The 21,381-nt window shown below is 40.7% G+C and overlaps 1 protein-coding gene across 1 annotated transcript in view; it reads right to left on the bottom strand.

The window, feature by feature from the left end:
• Nucleotides 1-18,485: 18,485 nt before the first annotated feature.
• The window catches only part of NR1H4 (nuclear receptor subfamily 1 group H member 4), a 51,595-nt gene continuing 48,699 nt past the window's right edge, over nt 18,486-21,381 (bottom strand). The window contains exons 8-9 of the mRNA XM_052640843.1: nt 20,557-20,670; nt 18,486-18,724 (exon numbers count right to left, since the gene is read on the bottom strand). Of these exons, the coding sequence (XP_052496803.1) occupies nt 18,486-18,724; nt 20,557-20,670 (353 nt within the window). The remainder of the gene's footprint in view (nt 18,725-20,556; nt 20,671-21,381) is intronic.

Raw genomic sequence — 21,381 nt, 5'->3', positions numbered from 1 at the left:
ACATACAGAATAATATAGACTATATAAAACCTGGAATTTTTAGATTGCTGAGAGCAGTGTAATATGCTGGTCTATTTTTTAATTGTAAACCACCATTAAAACATTCTAAGAAAAAATAGGAAATGGCTTATAAGGCTATAATGTTATCCATTTCCCAGGAAAAGTGACTTTCTTCCCCTAAGTCATACCAAACATACCTCAGGCACAGTGACCACTACACATCCCACTTTCCTCTCAGGAACACTTCTGGTACCGAAGCTGAAATGGAGCTAAACCTATCTGAAAAGTCTGATGTTACACATCACGTTGGTTTTGTAAGAAGTCAAAGAACAGCAGAATGTTGCTGATATCATTTTTCCTTCTCTCTACCCTAGCAAAAGGCCAAAGTACAATTGAGCATTACAAATGAGCTTGTTATGCTTCCCACGAGCTAATTCAGTGGGGAATACATTTTCCTTTAGCATAAATAATCCTTTGTCCCTAACAGAGATCCACAGTAAGAAGCTTCCGAGACCATTTTTTAAAAATGCAGCAGAGAAGCTGCTCCCATTAAAATAAGGAGTCCCACATAATCAGACAAGAGCTTGAACAGTTGGAACTGCCAACCTCAAACAAAAGAAGGCTTAAATTATAAGGCGTGTGCAAATCAAGAACAGTGACACAGTCACAAAGCAGCTATCACAAGAATGTTTAGCAGTTGCATTTATTATGGAAAATTCAACAAAATTAGTTTTATGAAAGAAATGAAGAATTTGTGCACAACCTTCAGTCACTGAACTTTAGCAGTCTATTTAAATATAATATATATACACATACATATATATTTTTTTCCCACATCATTCTTATCTCATAGAACTACTTTAAAGATGACAAAAGGACAACCATCTTGATTACCTTTTAAAAGTAGTTATTTAATAAATGTTACTCAGATAAGTTATAACATATCTTCATATGTGGAAAACTATCATGTACACAAATATATGCTCTTACTGGAAAACTTTCATTAGTTGATGAGACTCTATCAGTGAATCATCAATTAACTCCAGAGTATTCACTGTGTTCCAGATACTAAGAGCCAGTGATTTGATATTTTCGAGTCATTCTCTTTCTAAGCCATTTCTGTCTCAAGCATTATAATCCCAAAAGCAGTTTCTTGTCTACTGCTAGCCCAGTCCCTAACCCGCATCACAACTGCAATTCTTGCCTCTTACTCAGCTTATTACCTACTTTCCTCTTATCTATCTTTCCCTAAAAGTCTCAGTCTCTACATTTTTTTCCCCACATAAACTAATTACACTGAATCAGCAACTCTTCACTTTGAAGCTGCATCTTAATTAGCAACTTACTGGCCTTTTTGGTTTCTGTTTTTTGTCTGTCTTTTTGGAGAAGACTACTTTAATTCTGGGCCATCTTGAGGAAGTCTTCTCCTTTAGATCTAGAGGGGGTCAGGGGGGTGGCGGGGGGGAAGCTCTCATGTGACCAAGGCCAGACTACTTGCTAATGGGAGTCTTCAACAAGACAAACCACAAGTGAGGAATACCACGCTCAATTTTTTAAATCTGGAGAAAATGTTAGAAGCACATAATAAGCTCATCTACCTGAAACTTGAACTGAATTTGGGCCTAGTCCACTTTGCCCATGGGGTCACAAAAGAGTTGGACATGACTTACTGACTGAACAACAACATTCAGAAATAGTTTCAGCCATGAGATCTTTAAGATTATTTATCGTAAGGCTCTTTATACCAATTTGACTTCAGATCATGATGGGAATTTAAAAAAAAAATGCCAGCCTGTGGAGCTGCTCCTTTGTTCCACAGCTGTAGGCTCTGAAACCAAGTACATTTTAATTCCTCACTCACATTATATTAATAAAATATGGTGGGGAGAGCACAAGTGGCAGGGCTCAGTCCTGGAACAAATCAAGGGCTGATTTGTAAAATAATGGCCAAAAAGCAAAGAAATAAAGTAAGATTCCTCAGAAAAATAACATTAATTGCCACTGCAACACACCGATAGCACCCAGCTGACAGATAACTGCCAAGACACATAAGCTGCAGGGATATGATAAATGCCCAGGTTGGCACAGTGGTCACTGCTGAGGAGGGAAGGAAGGTGAGATTAGGATGGAAATCCACAGAGGCAACTGTACCAACAAGATTCTCATTCAAGAGAAGTGGTGAGAACACAAGTGTTCTTACATTACTGTGTACTCCCTTCTGTGTGCCAAAAAACATTTCATCATTTTTAATGCTTCATTTAGAAAAACAGTTGGAAGAAAATATCCTGATTTGTTCAGGGGAATAAAAAAAACTATCTTCTCAGTTTTAAAATTCTGAGTTAAATATTTCTTAGTTGCCTAGAAGAGAAAATAGAAATGCTGTATTCATACCATCCCCTTCATGGATCACAGCCTTGTCGTGGTGAAGGGGCTTGCGTAACTCAACGAAACTATGAGCCATGCCATGCAAGGCCACCCAAGACAGACGGGTCATAGTGCAGAGTTCTGACAAACTGTGGTTCTCTGAAGGAGGAAATGGTAACCCACTTCAGTATTCTTGCCGTGAGAACCTCACAAACAGTATAAAAGGACAAAAGGATATGACACCAGAAGATGAGGCCCCCCAGCTTGGACGGTGTCCAATATACTACTGGGAAAGACCAGGGGGCAATTACTAATAGCTCCAGAAAGAATGAAGTGGTTGGGCCAACGTGGAAACAATGCTCAGTTTATATGCATTATATGCTCATTATATGCTCAGTGGATACGCCTGGTGGTGAAAGTAAAGTCTGATATGGTAAAGAACAATACTGCACAGGAACATGGTAAATTAGGTCCATGAATCAAGGTAAGTTGGATGTGGTTAAATGCGAGATGGCAAGACTAAACATTTATATCTCAGGAATGAGTGAACTAAAATAGACAGGAATGGGCAAATTTAATTCAGATGACCATTATATCTACTATTGGGGGCAAGAATCCCTTAGAAGAAATGGATTAGCCCTCATAGTCAATAAGAGTCCAAAATGCAGTACTTGGGTGCAACCTCAAAAATAACAGAATGATCTCAGTTCATTTTCAAGGCAAATCATTCAACATCATAGTAATCCAAATCTATGCTTCAGCCACTGATGCTGAAGAAGCTAAAGTTGATTGGTTCTATGAAGACTATTGGAGAAGGCGATGGCACCCCACTCCAGGACTCTTGCCTGGAGAATCCCATGGACGGAGGAGCCTGGTAGGCTGCAGTCCACGGGGTCGCGAAGAGTCGGACACGACTGAGCGACTTCACTTTTCCTTTTCATTTTCATGCATTGGAGAAGGAAATGGCAACCCACTCCAGTGTTCTTGCCTGGAGAATTCCAGGGACAGGGGAGCCTGGTGGGCTGCCGTCTATGGGGTTGCACAGAGTCGGACACGACTGAAGCGACTTAGCAGCAGCAGCAGCAGCATGAAGACTATAAAACCTTCTAGAACTAACACCAAAAAAAAGATGTCCTTTTCATCATAGGGGATTGGAATGCAAAAGTAGGAAGTCAAGAGATACAGAGAATAATAGGCAAATTTTGGTTTTCTGGAGTACAAAATGAAGCAAGACAAAGGATAACAGTTTTGTCAAGAGAACACACTGGTCACTGCAAACACCCTTTTCCAACAACACAAGAGAAGACTCTATACATGGACATCACCAGATGGTCAGTACCAAAATCACATTGATTGTATTTTTTGCAGCTGAAGATGGAGAAGTTCTATACAGTCAGCCAAAAAAAGAAAAAAAAAAAGACCTGGAGTGGACTGTGGCTCAGAACATGAGCTTCTTATTGCAAAATTCAGGCTTAAACTGAACAAAGTAGGGAAAACCACTAGACCATTCAAGTATGACTTAAATTAAATCCCTTATGATTATACAGGGAAAGTGACAAATAGATTCAAGGGATTAGATCTGGTAGACAGAGTGCCTAAAGAACTATGGACAGAGGTTCATTACGTTGTACAGAAGGCAGTGACCAAAACTATCCCCAAGAAAAAAGAAATGCAAGGAAGCAAAGTGGTTGTCTGTGGCGGCTTTACAAATAGCTGAGCAAAGAAAAGAAACTAAAGGCAAGGGAAAAAGGGAAAGATAAATCCAGCTGAATGCAAAGTTCCAGAGAACAACAAGGAAACATTAAAAAAAAAAAGCACCTACATGAATCAACAATGCAAAGAAACAGAGGAAAACAATAGAATGGGAAAGACTAGAAATTTCTTCAAGAAAACTGGAGATATCAAGGGAACATTTGATGGGCACAGTAAAGGGCAGAAACAGTAAGGACCTAACAGAAGCAAAAGAGATTAACAAGAGGTGGCAAGAATACACAGTAGAACTATACAAAAAAGGTCTTAATGCCCAAATAACCACGATGGTGGGTCACTCACCTAGAGCCAGATATCCTGGATGTGAAGTCAAGTGGGCCTTAGGAAGCATTACTATGAGCAAAGTTAGTGGAGGTGACAATTCCAGCTGAGCTATTTCAAATCCTAAAAGATAATGCTGTTAAAGTGCTATACTCAATATGCCACCAAATTTTGAAAACTCAGCAGTGGTCACAGGATTGGAAAAGGTCAGTTTTCATTCCAATCCCAAAGAAGGGCAATGCCACAGAATGTTCCAACTACAATTGTGCTCATTTCACATGCTAGCAAGGTTATGCTCAAAATCCCTCATGCTAGAGGCTTCAGCAGTATGTGAACTGAGAACTTGGAGATGTACAAGCTGGCTTCCAAAAAGGCAGAGGAACCAGAGATCACATTGCCAATATTTTTTTTTAATCATGGGAAAAGCAAAGGAATTCCAGAAAAACATCTACTTCTGCTTCTTTAACTACACTAAAGCCTTTGACTTTGACCATGCACAACAAGAGATGGGAGTACCAGACTACCTTACCTGTCTCCTGAGAAATCTGTATGTGGGTCAAGAAGCAACAGTTAGAATTGGACATGGAACAGCTGACTAGCTCAAAACTGGAAAAGGAGTACAACAAAGCTGCATATTGTCACCCTGCTTATTTAATCTATATGCAGAGTACATCATGTGAAACGCCAGGCTGGATAAACCACAAGCTGGAATCAAGATGCTGGGTGGAATAACAACAACCTCAGATATACAGATAATACTACTCTAATAGCAGAAAGTGAGGAGGAACTAAAGAACCTCTTGATGAGGGTAAAGGAAGAGGGTAAAAAAGTTGACTTGAAACACAACACTAAAAAACTAAGGTCATGGCATCTGGTCGCATTGCTTCATGGCAAATAGGGGGAAAAGTGCAAGCAGTGACAGATTTTATTTTCTTAGGCTCCAAAATCACTGTAGATGGAGACTGCAGCCATGAAATTAAAAGACTCTTGCTCCTTGAGAGGAAAACTATGACAAACCTAGACAGTGTATTAAAAAGCAGAGACATCACTTTGCCGACAAAGGTCCATACAGTCAAAGCTACACAGTTTTTCCAGTAGTCATGTATGGATGTGAGAGCTGGACCAAAAAGAAGACTGAGCGCCAAAGAACTGATGCTTTTGAATTGTAGCGCTGGAGAAGATTTTGAGTCCCTTGGACAGCAAGGAGATCAAACCAGTCAATCCTAAAGGAAATCAACCCTGAATATTCATTGGAAGGACTAATGCTGAAGCTGAAGCTCCAATACTTTGACCATCTGATGAGAAGAGCCAACACATTGGAAAAGACCCTGATGCTGTGGAAAACTGAAGGCAAAAGGAAAAGGGATCCTTTTGGAGAAGGTAGAGGATGAGATGGTTAGACAGCACCACTAACTCAATGGACATCAATCTGAGCAAACTCCAAGACAGTAGAGGACAGCGGAGCCTTGCGTTCTGCAGTCCATGGGGTCGCACTGAGTCAGACAGGACTTAGCGACTGAACAACAAATCTGTACAGAACACAGTTCCTGTTTTTTAATGTATAAAATAAGTCACCATAAAGGCACCATTGGGGTACTAGAAAGTAGCAGACCCATCTGGTTTGAATTTCAGATGATCTTGCGATAGTAAGCTTCCCTGGTGGCTCAGACAGTAAAGGGTCTGCCTGCAATGCAGGAGACCTGGGTTCAGTCCCTGGGTTGGGCAGATCCCCTGGAGAAGAAAATGGTGACCCACTCCAGTACTCTTGTCCGCAAAATCCCACGGATGGAGGAGCCAGGTAGGCTACTGTCCATGGGGTCGCGAAGAGTCAGACACAACCAAGTAACTTCACTTCCTTTTTCACTTGGGGGTAGTTAACTTCTCTAAATCCATGTTCTCATTTGTAAATGGGATACCACCACCTCCCTTGTCTGCTTCATGTAAAGATTAAATGAGGTGATACAAATAAAGTACCTGACACATACCTAGCACTTAACAAGTGAATTGTTGTGATGATACCATGATGAAACATAATTATAGTGTACTTAACATAATTCATCAAATTAAAAAGAGATAACAAAACTAATACTGAGAAATCATTAAATGTAATTTGGAAAGCTTCTTTTTTCTAACAAAAAATTTACAACGTATTGTAATATAGTTAGAAATGAACGACTCTTTGTGAGCCCATGGACTATATACAGTCTATGGAACTCTCCAGGCCAGAATACTGGAGTGGGTAGTCTTTCCCTTCTCCAGGGGATCATTCCAACCCAGGGATCGAACCCAGGTCTCTCACATTGCAGGCAGATTCTTTCCCAGCTAAGCCACAAGGGAAGCCCATAAATGAATATTAAAAACTCTAAAATACCAACAACCTAATTGGGAGTATACTCAAATATGGATTTGTGACCTACAAGTCTATTGCTAGAATAAGTCTTCAGGTGTGTCACAAAGAGGCTCTTTGCTCCACTCAAGCTGTCCCCCTCAGCATCCTCTCTACCAGTTTTGCTCATTTCTGTGGCTCTATCACTGTTCAGACGACATGTTCATTCAAGCACGGCCATTCCTTCATTTATCCAAGTATTTACTTACACCCTTTATTAAACTAGGCACCCCAGGCAAGAGATGCAGTGATGAGCATAACAGATGTGATGCTCTCATGGAGCCACTACATTTGTTTGTGTACATTAGTGAATACACAGATGAATATACAATGTTAAATCATGATAATTGCTTTGGAGGAAAGAACAGAGAGAGAACAGCAAGGGCCTACTTTAAAGACTCAGACTGAGTGATATAGGAATGGTTTTGCCAGAGAAAAAACATGAACTTGAAGAATGGTGGGAATCAGCCAGGGAGAGAGAAGAGGAAAAGTTCTATGCATAGAGAATACTTTTTACAAAGACTCTGAACAGAGAGCATTTGGTGCATTCTGAGGACTGAAAGAAGCCAGTATGACTGAAGCGTGAAGCACGTGTGCCGTAGGATAGGGCTGCAAAGTTAGGCAGTAGCCCCACCACACAAAGCCAAGTTGAGGAAATTAGATTTTATTCTAAGTGCAGTAGGAAGCCATGGAAGAGTTTTAACCAAAGGAAAGACATAATGTAATTCATAGTTTTAACAGATCTCCCGCAGCGGGGCAGGAGACATGGGAGCAAGATAGTGATGGGTTTAACAGAGAAAAGGGGGAAGGAAAGAGAAGGACAGGTGGGTAGAGACGTGGGGAAAAGAATCAGTGGCTTCAGTGAGAGAAGGAGAAGCAGAGAGGAGTGGAAACAGGGAGAGCAAAGGAAATTGAGCACATAGATGAGATGGAGAGCAGTCTGGAAGGGCAAGAGGAGTGGACCCACTGCAACAGTTCAGCGACAAATGATGGTGACTGAGCAGGGATGCTGATAATGTCTCAACCAGAGAGAAGTGGATGGATCTGACATCTATTTTAAAGTTAAGAATCAAGACTTGATAATGGTTAGAGATGGAGGGTGAAGGCAAAGGATGTCAGCGCAGAGTGAATTGTCAGGAATGACTCCAGGTTTTCTGGTTTAAGCAACTAAGCAAATAGATGATGGCAGTGTTTAGTGAGATGAGGCTGATGGGCATCTGAACAGACTGAAGCAGGGAACCCAGCAGAGATGGCAAAAGTGCTGTGATTTGGTCATGTTTAATTTGAGAAGCCTTTAAAGACATTCAAGCTAAAATGTCATTTTGGCAGTTGGAAATCTAGAGCTAAGAAGAAAGTTTGGGAGCAGACAGAAATTGTCAGCAATCCTTGGGAGATAAAGCCGCTAGAAAGAATGAGACCTTTCTGGAGAAATCAGTGATTAGGGCCTAGAACAAGTCCTGAGAAAATCCAACATCTAGACGGAGAAAAAGAGTCATCAAGAGGGACAGAGTCTTCATCTAGATTATTCCAGCTTTACAACTCTTCTGATTTACCTTCTCCCAGGAGCCCTTCCTGACTGGCCTAAATTAATTCTGCTTGTATCTGTAGCTCTTGAATTCACGTAGCATTTCTCCCAATTCCTTATTTATACACTGCTTTATACTATTTCTTCATTATTTCTGTACAGTGCTTGACTAAGTTGTGACCCTATGGACTTAATTCATTACATTCTAGTTCTTTGAAAATTGGTAATTCATTGATGACATACATAGCAACTTTCTGTTAAAACCCCTATTTTGTAACAATGTAATAATATGAGAAAATTTTTTGAGTTTTTAGAAGGAGAAACACTGAAGAGATAACAATTATAATTATTGCCTGCATCTTGTAAACATTACTTCTGAGGCATTTCTCTATGGTAGTTACATTTCAATTAAAATAGGGAAATTCAAAGTGAGACAACTGACTGACAGACTCAATTTTCCTATTCTCTCAAGTACTATGTACACTGCAAGCTTCATTAAGGATTTAAAAATAACAAAGTAGAGGGAGAAACAAATAATAGGAAGAAAGTAACACACACACACACAGAAACATACACAGCCAGTTTACAGTATGTATGCATTAACCTTAACCCCTTACTTTCCTCACAACAGTCAGCTTGAAAAACAATTACTGAAATAACTGAACTTTCATGCTCTCCAAACTTAAATTGAAATTGACAGGCAAAAAAAAAAAAAAAGACTGCTTCTTAGTAAAAAGTACAGTAAATACGCAAAAACTGAATGGGAAAATATAAATTAGGAAACATTACTTTTGAACTGACCAAGTCTCCAAACATCAATGGACTCATTTAGTTTTTTAGTAATAGCAGTATACTGTTGACATTATTCCTTTATCACACACTTTGATTTACCATCACAAATTACTTACCACTATTTTTTAATGCAGTAGTCAAAATAAACCGAAACCCATGGAAAAAATGAACCTGGGCCATACAAACAACTTTGTGCAAAGAAGCTTAATTCTGGGTATATAAATGCAAGAGTAGTGTGATTAAAAAAAGAGGCTGGACATTGGAGTGAGACAGTCTAGACTGAATTCTGGGTGAACCCAGGAGCTTAATTTCTTTCTCTGAGCTTCAGTTTCCTCATCTATAAAATGGAGAAAACACCAATGACACTGCAGGATTACTAACAGGTTTAACAATATATAAGTAAAGCATCTAGAACAGGACCTGATACATGCTAGGTAATAATGCATTTGATAAACAGTTGTCGTTATTGTTCCGGCTCTCAGTCATGTCCATCTCTTTGCGACCCCGTGGACTGAGCCAGCTGGGCTTCCCTGTCCTTCACTGTCTCCCTAAGTTTGCTCAAACTCATGTCCAGTGAGTCAGTGATGCCATCCGACTATATCATGCTGATAAACAGTAATGAGTACTTTACATGTACAAACTTAATTAATAAATGATAAATATTAATACCACTACCTCTGGTACTGCCTTCACCTTTTGCTCCTCCCTGCCCAGCAGCACAGAAATAATGCTAGTTACGTGTCAGGCAATGTACTAAACTAGTTACATGGATTATTTTATTTGAACTTCACAAACGTCAGAGCAATAAGGTAGCAACTATTTAATATTAACCTTTGTTTACACAGTAGGAAATACAGACTTAGAAAGATTAAATAACTTGCCTAAGGCCACATAGTAAAGTGTGACTTCAGAGCCCCCACACTTAGAAACACATAAAAAGAAACATTACTTATAATTCATTAATGTGGAAATAGCAGACAAACCTACCACGCAAAGTCCGTTGGTTTTTAATGAGGTTTTGAAACAGATGAGTCAGACAGACACATATCAGGATCTACACCAGACGACTACCACCAGTTTCCACTTCTTCATTCAAATCCATTCCAATCTCCTCCTAAATGGAATCTGAGGTGGCGAAAATGCCAATTCCTAATTATTTAAGTGCCAATTGAGATCAGACAGCAGTTCACAACATGCTTATCTTCTGAGACAGTAGGTATTAAAACTCTTCACACAAACGAAGCTAAACCCAAACTCTGACCTAGACTGGGCCGGCAAAGAAACATCTCTTCACTTAATAAGAACTGACCAGCTTCTCTAGCAGACGTTCCACGAAGCACTCTAAATCAGTAAGACTCAATCCTGCGGTTCGAAGAGATTAGTTAGGAACCAGGCGCGACTGAATGGCAAGCACAGGCTCCAAAATTTTCCTTCGACTTCCAAGGCAACCTACAAACCTCCCCGCAACGCAGCCCTTCAAACCGAAACGTGCGGGTGGGAAAAGCAGCGCTCACAGCTTTGAGGTGCGTCCCCTCTTCCCGTTCATCTCGGCGACATGACCCTCGGGTGGGCCGGAGGGAACAGAGAACAAACTTTTCCCTCTGCCAGATGGCAAAATAACTATCTGCACTTTCCCTTCCAAGGTCAGTGACTTGGAAGTTCTTCCCAGGGGCGACACCGAGGAATTTAGTGACCCTATATGAGCTAGGTGCTTGGAAACAAAGGTGCCTCTGGAGAGGCTAAATTTCAGACTCTGATCTCTTCCTGGATTCTAAAGCAGAGCGGCATGGAGTGATCACCTCATCCGCCGCCTAGCACACCTGCCGCCCCAGCACACCTGTGGCCCCTGCACCAAACCTGGATGGACAGGAGAAGGCAGGGACTTGCTTCATCTTGACGGCCCCAAGGACCAATCAGCGCAGGCGACTCCCGCAGCGGACCAATCGCACATCAACTTGAATCCCGCAGCTCCCAGCCCCTACCGAACCAACCTTTGAGTGGGCTGAGCGCGAGGCCTCTTCCAATGCCAGTTGAGGCACCGCAGCCCCAAGAAGGCGAGTAAGAGTCCGCGAGGAAAAGAGAACGGCAAACAAAGTACTCACCCGCACAGGCGCAGGAGGGTCACTTCTCCCTGCTGGGCAACATCTCACTCAATCTGTGCCTGGCCGGCACGCCCCTACCCAACCGCCGCCGCGGCTGCCTCAGGATCAGGGTTCGCCGCGGCCTGTTTCGAAGGAACCAATCGCCGCGGCCTGTTTCGAAGGAGGCGGAGAGGGGGCGTGGCTGGAGGCCCCGCCCCGCCCCCAGGCCTCTAGGGAGCACGAGACCTGCGTGGGTCCTGGTCAGGGAGCTAGTCTCCTTCCTCTGCCGTCACACAACTCTGGCGGCAAAGTCGCTCTTCTCACAGAAAACGGCTTGGTCACAGGGCACGTCCTTTCATCTGGCCCCTCAGCGACAACAATAAACCCTATTTGTCCAGATTAGCAGGAGAGGTGAATCAGTCTCTTCTCGAAGCATCCTGGAGTGTTGCTCAGAGTTGCCCTGAGTTTTATCCTGATCTGTTAAGAGCCCCTCCCAATCCTAAATCCAACCGAGATTTCACTGTATTGAGGGCGATGTCGTTTCCGGATACAAACTGTCATCCTTTTGAGGGGCTTGGGGAGAGGGAGAGAAACCCTGCAGTTCCAGACCACAACTGAAAGCAGAAAGAGGATGTTGGCTGTTCCTTCGGGAAACACCAGAGTAGGGCGTGGGGGAGGGGTGGGAGAAGGATTTGACCGCAACGCAATGAGAGATAGGAGGGTTGAGGTAAAGTGGAGACTGGTCTTGAATATAATAAAAGATAGGTCTCTGATCACTAAACGTGGCTTGTTAATATGGGGATAAAGTCAGAGCCGAAAGCCTGGAAGGCCAGGCCCTTTCTCTCAGCTTTATTTTGTCAAATTATGTCGCCTTTCTGGGTCTCAGTTTCCCATCTGTAAAGAGTGGAATTGACCAGGAATGATGCTCTTTAGCTGGAGAAAGAAATGGCAACCCCCTCCAGTATTCTTGCCTGGAGAATCCAGTGGACCGAGGAGCCTGGTGGGCTGCTGTCCATGGGGTCACACAGAGTCGGACACGACTGAAGCGACTTAGCATGCCCGCATGCATTGGAGAAGGAAATGGCAACCCACTCCAGTATTCTTGCCTGGAGAATCCCAGGGAAGGAGGAGCTTGTGGGCTGCCGTCTATGGGGTCGCACGGAGTCGGACACGACTGAAGCGACTTAGCTGCAGCAGCAGCAGATGCCCTTTAGCATTTATTCCTTCATTCACTTATCAAAAAAAGAAAAACGAAGAGGTACTGTTGCTTGCTGAAAGACTAGAAAGAGAAAAGTCTTTACCTTGAAAGTGCTCAGCAACGTGGTAAAGACTCAGTGGAAATCAGAGAATCTGTGAAAGAGGAAGGGTGACGGTCAGAGGCTTGAAAGGACTTGAATTTTGAAGGACAAATAGGAATCTGCCAAAGGAGAGGATAATTAAGAGTGAGGAGTGCTTTCTAGGCAGAGAGAATAAGCTTCCAGGGATGTGAGAGCATCTGGAATGCTCTGGGAATTGTAGTCCTGAATGACAAGTTTACGGATTTAGTGAAGTGAAGTCGCTCAGTCATGTCCGACTCTTTGCGACCCCATGGACTGTAGCCTACCATGCTCCTCCTTCCGTGGGATTCTCCAGGCAAGAATACTGAAGTGGGTTGCCATTTCCTTCTCCAGGAGATCTTCCCAACCCAGGGATTGAACCCGAGTTTCCCACATTGCAGGCAGACGCTTTACCATCTGAGCCACTAGGGAAGGGATTTAGGGATTTAGAGGTATTGATAAATCAGGCTGGAGGAGTAAGCACAGAGGAAACCTTTGTAGATACTACGGAATTTAGATTCTTTCTTGCAAGCAATTGTGACTGATTTGTGTTTTAAGGGGAAAAAATATTTTTGAGGGGTTTGGAGATGGAGCCTGGTGGGCTGCCGTCTGTGGGGTTGCACAGAGTCGGACACGACTGAAGTGACTTAGCAGCAGCAGCAGCAAAGATTGGCAGCAATTCTAAAAATTAAAAGATTATAATTACTTAAACTAGCTCAGAAGGGATAGTGAGAGGTGTCTGGAGATACTTAAAAGGCTGATTTATCTGGACTTGGTATCGTATGACAGTGATGCCAATCTAAGGAACACAAAGAAAACAACACTGGGGGGAGAATAATGCATTTTGGTGTGAGGTCATGTTCACTTTGAAATGTGAGGGGAATGTGCACGTTGAGGTGTTCAGAAGATATGGTTGGAAAATTAGGTCTGAAGCTGGTTAAACTGGTTTGTGCAAGAGACAGAGATTTGAGAAGTCAATTTAACAAATACACTTAAGCGCTTGTTCTGTACCAAACTCCATCCTACTATCATGTAAGAATTGAATCGCTAGTCTATGTCTGATGCAGGATACAGCATGCTTGGGGCTGGTGCATGGGGATGACCCACAGAGATGTTATGGGGAGGGAGGTGGGAGGGGGGTTCATGTTTGGGAACACATGTAAGAATTAAAGATTTTAAAATTAAAAAAAAAATAAAAATAAAAATAAATAAATAAATAAATAAATAAATATATCCTGACATTAAAAAAAAAAAAAAAAAAAAAAAAAAAAAACAAACTCCATCCTAAGCAGTGGGGTCCTGCTCTTGCAGAACTTACCTTCTGGGTTAGCCGGGTAAAGATGGTCATCAAAAAGTTGACATTTAAGTGATCATTGAATGTGATACCCAAGAGTGGTTGCTCCTTTTTTACTGGTGTCTTTACCAGAACCCTTTGTTGTCTATGACTGCAGTAGATCCATTTTCACAGGACCTGGTGTTCAAATCAACCTATGTTTTATAGCGGGGGTCCCCAAACTCTGGAATCTAATGCCTGATTAACTGAGGTAGAACTGATGTAATAATAATTGAAATAAAGTACACAATAAATGTAATGCACTTGAATCCTGCCAAAACCTGCCCCCCGCCCCCCACCACACACACACACACACACTCTGGTCCATGGAAAAAACTGTCTTCCATGTAACTGGTCCCTGGTGTCAAAAAGGTTGGGAACCAGTTTTACAGTGTTTCTGTTTAAAACTAAAGGGGCAATTTGTCATATCATTTCATTCAGCCAAACTTTTAGTAGAGTTCTGATTTTATGTTGGATTTGTTGAGCCCGAATATCAAATAGGTACACTGCTCTCCAGAACCTTAAGAATAAGTAAATTGTGTCACACAGATTTTGTTTGATGAGTCAATAGTTAACAGTTCTATTTTTTCTTACATGCATGGTATGTACCTAAACATTTGAATACGATTTATTAAAAATTGAAACTATGTTATGTGAAGTATGTATACATTCTCTCTCAAACACACTCACACACACACTCATACACACCACTTAATATTTCTGTAAGCCATTTGCTGAAATGTTGGCAGCAGGGTATTTTCATGGTTGGTTTCTTTTTATTTTCATTGTCTATTTGGTTTGTCTTGGTAACTCCTCTAGCTTATAAAGGACAGTGTGGTGAAAAGTAAATCCAGAGTCATGAAATCTGTGCAAATCAGATTCTCTAAGCCCATCTTCCTCATTGGTTAAAGATGGGGAATGGATGAGGAGTTCCCTTCTAGATTCTTTGATTCTTATTGCTTTTCCCTTATGAATACAAAAGTCCCCCATGTTGCTCTCTCAACCTCACTTTTACAAGAATTCTCAGTACCCCATCCCCCTAGTACCCCACCCACTAAGCACATTTACCATCTTACCTGCCTTGATTTTAACACTGCAATTAGTAATTGAGGGTTTCAACTAGTGAGCTGCAATTTACTTTCATGTGTAGATTTTCTAATTGGTGGTTAGGTTAATAGTAATGTTTTAGGTGTTCTCACTTGAAATTGGCATGGTTGTAACATGCAAAGCAAGCCTCACCAGTTTGCTTCCATCAGATGACAAAGTATCTTATTTAATAGTTCTAACTTTCTCCAGATTGTGATGAAAGCATCATGCTTGGAGATCTAAATTTTTCAAGTTATTACATTAGGAATATTCATTCATCTGACTACACATCTCTACAGAACACAGAAGAGTCACTCATAATCTCATAATCCTTGAATATTGAAATACAATTTGGTTTTTTCACAACCCTATAAGAATGCTCCTTTATTGCTTAAAGTTTACTGTAGTTGTTGGAGATGTTTTTCTTTGATTGATTTATTAGTTGTTTTGTTCTGCATTTTGTATTTTCTGCTGTTGTTTCTAATGTTTTGACATTAGCTATCAATCCATGGATTCTGCCTTGTGTGAACTACTGGATGAAATTTGGGGGCTACAGATGGCTTGATTCACTCAGTTAATTAAACTACTCATTCAGCAGATGATCTATTGAGAGCCAATGTTAAAAACAAGATTAAGTTCAATCTTAAAGAGATGTTATTGATTTACATTAACAAATATTATCTATATGTAATTCAATAATATAAAATTTTATAAGTTATGATCAATACTAAAATGTCATATTTACATAGTGAATCGAATAGCCTCCCCTCCAAAATTCATATCCACCTGGAACCTTAGTTGTTGTTCAGTCACTCAGTTTTGTGATCCCATGGGCTTCAGCATGCCAGGCTTCCCTGTCCTTCACTATCTCCCAGAGTTTGCTCAAACTCATGTCCATTGAGTTAGTGATGCCATCAAACCATCTCATCCTCTGTCATCCCCTTCTTCTCCTGCTTTCAATCTTTCCCAGTATCAGGGTCTTTTCCAATGAGTCAGCTCTTCACATCAGGTGGCCAAAGTATTGGAGCCTCAGCTTCAGCATCAGTCCTTCCAATAAATATTCAGGGCTCATTTCCTTTAAGACTGACTGGTTTAATCTTCTTGTTGTCCAAGAGACTCTCAAGAGTCTTCTCCAGCACCACAATTTGAAAGCATCAAATCTTTGGCAGCAAAGTGATGTCTCTGCTTTTTAATACGCTGTCTAGGAACCTCAAAATGTGTCCTTATGTGGAAATAAGATATGTATAGGTGACTCCCTCTTTAGGTTTGTTTATTTGCTAGTTTGGCTCACAGAACTCAGGAAAGCAGTTCACTTACTATTACCAGTGTATTATAAAGGCTACATCTCAGGAACAGTCAAATGAAAGAGACAAAGGGTAAATGGAGGAGGGTGTGGAGCTTCCACTCTCTGGCACATCACCCTCCTGGCACCTCGATGTGTTCATCAGCCCAGAAGCTCTCCAAATACTGTCATTTAGTGTTGTGTGTTTTTTTTAATTCGAATTTCCATTACATAGGTATGAATGATTAAATCATTGGCCATTGGCAACTGACATCGATCTCAATGTTCTCCCTTCCCCAGAGTTGGAGGAATGGGACTGAATTCTAACCCTCTAATCACGTGGTTGGTTCCTCTGGCAACCATCCTCCACCCTGAAGCATCTAGAGGCCCCCAAGAGTCACCTTAGCGTTAACTCAGGTATGGATGAAAGGATCTTGTTATGAATAATAAAGATCCTCCTATCACTCAGGAAATGCCAAGAGTTTTAGAATCTCCATGTCAGGAACTGGGGACAAGTTATGATACTTGCTATTATAAGGTCTTAACCACCTGAATAAATCCAGACCTAGGAGATTAACTTCTATCTCCATCTACAGGACACCCTCAGCTCCAGCTCAGTTCCCACCACTTGCTTTCCCCCTGATGCCTTAGGCTCTGGAAACACCAAACCGCTCAGTTCCCCAAACTGACCCTTCTCCTTCAGGCATCCAGAAATTTACTTCTCTGTCTTAAATGTCCTTTCCTCACCACCCACTTCCCTGGTGAGTTTGCAACTTCCCATTTACTCTTCATTCATCAGCTCAATTCCTTTTGATGGTGGGTTCTGAGATCTTTATTTTGCAGAGGTGAAACTGAGGCTTACAAAGGTACTGTGCACCCTCCCGCTCTGGCCCACATTACTTCTGGTCCTTAAACATCTGTACAGCTCCCCCACCTCCCCTTCTTTTGCTCCTAGCACTGTGTTCACCTTGAATCCTCTCCTTTCTTACCCATGAAGTCCTGACTTCTTCCAAGCCCAGGGCAAATGTCACCTCCTCCATGAGATTTTCCCAGGTAAGCCCACAGCACTTTCCTCTGCTTTTCTTTTAAGCCCCTCCAGGCAGTTACTGGGTCTTAATCATCTTTATTTCTCCCATGGAGATTAGCATAAAGATTTTACTTAGTGCGGACTCAAGTCTTTTTTCTTGTTGAAACAAATGGAAATCAACTAATGTTAGCCCCAACTCACTCCCTTCTCTACTGACTAGCCTTTGTTAGAACTTCAGGATTGCCTTAATATTTTAAAACTAAAAACTCTCTGCTGCTAAGCAAGCTCCAATTTGGCTGATTTCAGGAGTAAGGGACATGTAAACTCATTACTTACAGAAGGTGTTTTATTATATTTACTGAAGGATGGTGGGGAGAAGAATGCAACAATATAACAATGAAGGAAGGAAATGAACTAATTCCTGCTTTAGGGGAAGTATACACAGCTGTGCACCCAGCTGAAGGAGTGTTTTCCAAAAGCAAAACAAACAAATAAATGAAAATGAGTAATTACATGCACTAAAGCCAGTAGAGAGCACTGTTACGAGAGAAAAGGGAATGTCCCATCACTGGAGTTATCTGCATACTCTGAATGTGTAAATGCCACCTCAGGACCTTAAGTAGGGAAAGAAATTGCTTGATGGAATATTTTATGTGAGAATCATTAACTCTTCTGTATGCTATGCTCTGTGAACTTTGAAGAATAAGAAATTATCAAAGGGCTATCACAAATGAATGAATATTCACCAGGACCTCCGGGGATGAGAAAAGCACTATTTATGTTGTAAGAGTTTATCTTTGTGGAAATTACCCCCTCAGACTCAATAGGATGCCATTCATTGTTTAAAGAAATAAGTTTGTATATTTTTCAAAGTTTGTTCCCAAAGAAAAGCCTGTTGCCATTATGTTCGGTTTATTGCCCAAATTGAACACAACTCTTTAATAAAATATATGCAATAAGATAAGATGAAGAGCAAAGTGAGAGCTTCCCCTATTTCAACAGACTTACAGTAATGATTAATTTAATTTGGCAAACAGGGCAAGCCAATTTGAATGAAAAATTCCCTGAAGCTTTGTAAAATACAATACAGAGAGAGTATTTCAACCTAGCCCCATATTTACAATTGCTAGGGTTATATAACTACCACATAAATATAGAGAAAAATTCTGGCATGAAGCCAGGTACAAATGCAATAAAAGAAAGTTATGTATCAGATTTATATCAGGAAAATGAAGAGCTGGATCCTGCCTCTGCAGTGCTCATCACTGCACATCCCAGATTTCACAGAGAAGTGGGGTAAACTTGTGGTCATTCACTCTCCATGACATAAGCATGTCTGCGTGGTGATGGTTGAATGTCCTCAACTCAGTCAGGCGACCCAGAAGACAGGCAAAATGTTGAGGATTCTCAGGCTGATGAATTTTACATAACTTTTGTAGCACATCAAGCAGTGGTTCCTGAAGCTTCTCTACTGCCTCTCTGTCCTTTATGTATTGTCTGTCTGTTTTTCAAGTTCAAAATAAAATGACAAAAAAAGTGGAAAAGTAAAAATTTGGCATAATGACAGCAAGGTTAACTTTTTTTGAACTGTAACTTACAAATACTGTGTACTTAAAATTGGCAAAGTATTCACATTGATGAATTTTTACACATATGTATATATACTCCTGTAATTAGATCAAGCTATAAAACACAATTAGATCAAGCTATAAAACCTCTACTGCCCCCCAGCTGCTGCTGCTGCTGCTAAGTCGCTTCAGTGCGACCCCATAGATGGCAGCCCACCAGGCTCCCCCGTCCCTGGGATTCTCCAGGCAAGAACACTGGAGTGGGTTGCCATTTCCTTCTCCAACTGCTCCCAGAGGCCTGACTAATTCTTCCGATCAATGCGTTCAGGAAAGACTTCACACTACCCTTTGGTTTTAAACTGTATGCTCTGTTACCTGTGCTTAGTCATTTTAACTCTACACTTTGTAATAGAATGTTGCCTTGAGCCTGAAATATACAGAATAACCCATTCTCAAGGCTCTGACCTTTAAAGGTAAGACACTTTTCCATTCATTTAGAGATAAAATGTTGCAGAACAGAGAATAACATTTGTCTTGTTGGAGGTTTATAGGAACATTATAACCAGACCTACCTGAACAGCTGCAAGAACAAAGGATTCTAGCACCAAGAAGTTTGCAGCAAGCAACCACACCCCCTCCAATTTTATTATAAAAGAAGCCTGAATTCTAACTTGGGTGAGGTGGTTCTTTGGAACATTAGTCCACCATCCTTAGTCTGCTGGCCTTCCATAGAAAGTTGCTGTTCCTTATCCTAACAGCTCATCTCTTGATTTTTCGGACCACCATGTGGAGAGCAGTACAAGCTTGGGCTTGGTGACGAATGCACCCAGAAGGTAACCCCAAGAACAGACGTAAGTGTCATCCGTGGTGAGTATATTCTGAGGAGTGGAATTTCTGGGTCATTCTTTCTAAAATTATAATTTCTCATGGTAAAACAAAGTAACAACTATCAATAGCACCTGCCACAGTATCATATATTAAAATGGTTTAAGCTTAACACTGTAATTAGCTTTACAAATCAGGAACATGACATTACTTATTCCCAAATAGTTAATCAAAAAATATAGACAAATTTTATGTACAGAGATTCATTTCAACATTGTTTAAAACAAGAGTAATGACAAATCTGGAAACATCTTGAATATCCAAATGTGGTAACAACTGAGTAAATGATTACACATCATACAACATGATGTACATATTGCAACAAAATTCTACCAGTATGATTTTTAATGACATGGAAAAAGTATAAAGACAGTATATTCTTTATTACTTTAAAAAAGTAATAGTTTCATTTATGTCCTGCTCAAATTGCAACCCTTTAGATGAGCCTTCCCTGACTAGTGATTACAACAGCATTCTGCTGCCACTTTCTTTCCTTATATGACAACTTAATTTTTTTGTAGTATTACCACTCTCTGAAAATTCTTTTTGTTTCTTTATTCATTGTCTTTCTCCCTCTGCTAGGATGTGAACTACATCCTGCCTGTTTCTTTGCTGCTGCTATATCCCGCAATGTCTGGAAACATGTTTAGTGTATAAAGGTGTTCAAAATGCAATTATTAAATGAATGAGCATGATGTTCAGAAAAAGGCTGAGAAGAACTACACTGAAATGTTAACAATGGTTCAATTTGAGTGATGGAATTATAGGCCATTTTACTTTCTCTTTGTTTTTTTATCCAAGATTTTCCTTAATATTCCTACTATCCTTGAGAGGAAAACCGAAAAATGGGATAAAAATAAAGATATAACATTGAAATTACCTGGAGAGAGGATAACAATTGCTGTAAGCAGAGCATACTCTTCTTGAGTCATTTTCAATTCAGCAATACTTTTATAAAAGCTAAACATAGGCGTTATATATTCATCAGAGATACCTATGGGGGAAAGTTGAAAAATTGCAGAGGCATAATTAAATTTTTGAATGACTGAAAAGTGTAAAACTACAAACACATTATACACACACAGACAATATTTATATCCATATGTATACATTTAAATAATGACTATATATAAATATCCCCGTTAAAGGTGAGACACTGCAAAAAAGATCAGTTAACAAAATCCTTAAAATATAAACTAATCAATGATTTATCTTTGATCTTGACTGTGGCTTTGTTTTAGTCACAACTTTGTGACAATATTCTTGAATTACCAAAAGAATCTCTGAACTTCACCGTGTTCTAGATGGGGCTTGGTTAATCTTTTAAATATCACTATCTATAATCAAGACATAGACAGCATCTTAACCAACAAAAAATTATTGTTCTTTAGTCCGGAAGTATAAACTCTACTTAATACATTGGCTAGAGTTCTTTACAGAGTTCCCATCTCTCTCTGAAGTATCAAACCGTTTATCCACTGCCTACCAGGCAGTGGTACTTGGTTTCTCTCTTCAAACTCAGCATGTCCAAAAGCAAAGACACCATGTACAGAACTAAAGTCCTTATCTTCCTCCAAATCCACTTCTTTCCTGATGTTCCCATTCTTAGTGACTGGTATCCTCACCCACCCAATTGTCTCTACCTGGTAACCAAGATTCAGCCTCCCGCTAACTCAGTCCGGTGCTGAGTCCCCTGGATTGGACC

This window comes from Budorcas taxicolor, chromosome 5 (genome assembly GCF_023091745.1).
Source record: "Budorcas taxicolor isolate Tak-1 chromosome 5, Takin1.1, whole genome shotgun sequence".
In the NCBI taxonomy this organism is placed as follows: domain Eukaryota; kingdom Metazoa; phylum Chordata; class Mammalia; order Artiodactyla; family Bovidae; genus Budorcas; species Budorcas taxicolor.
Note: the sequence above shows the minus strand (reverse complement) of the source record. Positions and strands in the feature narration are given on the sequence as shown.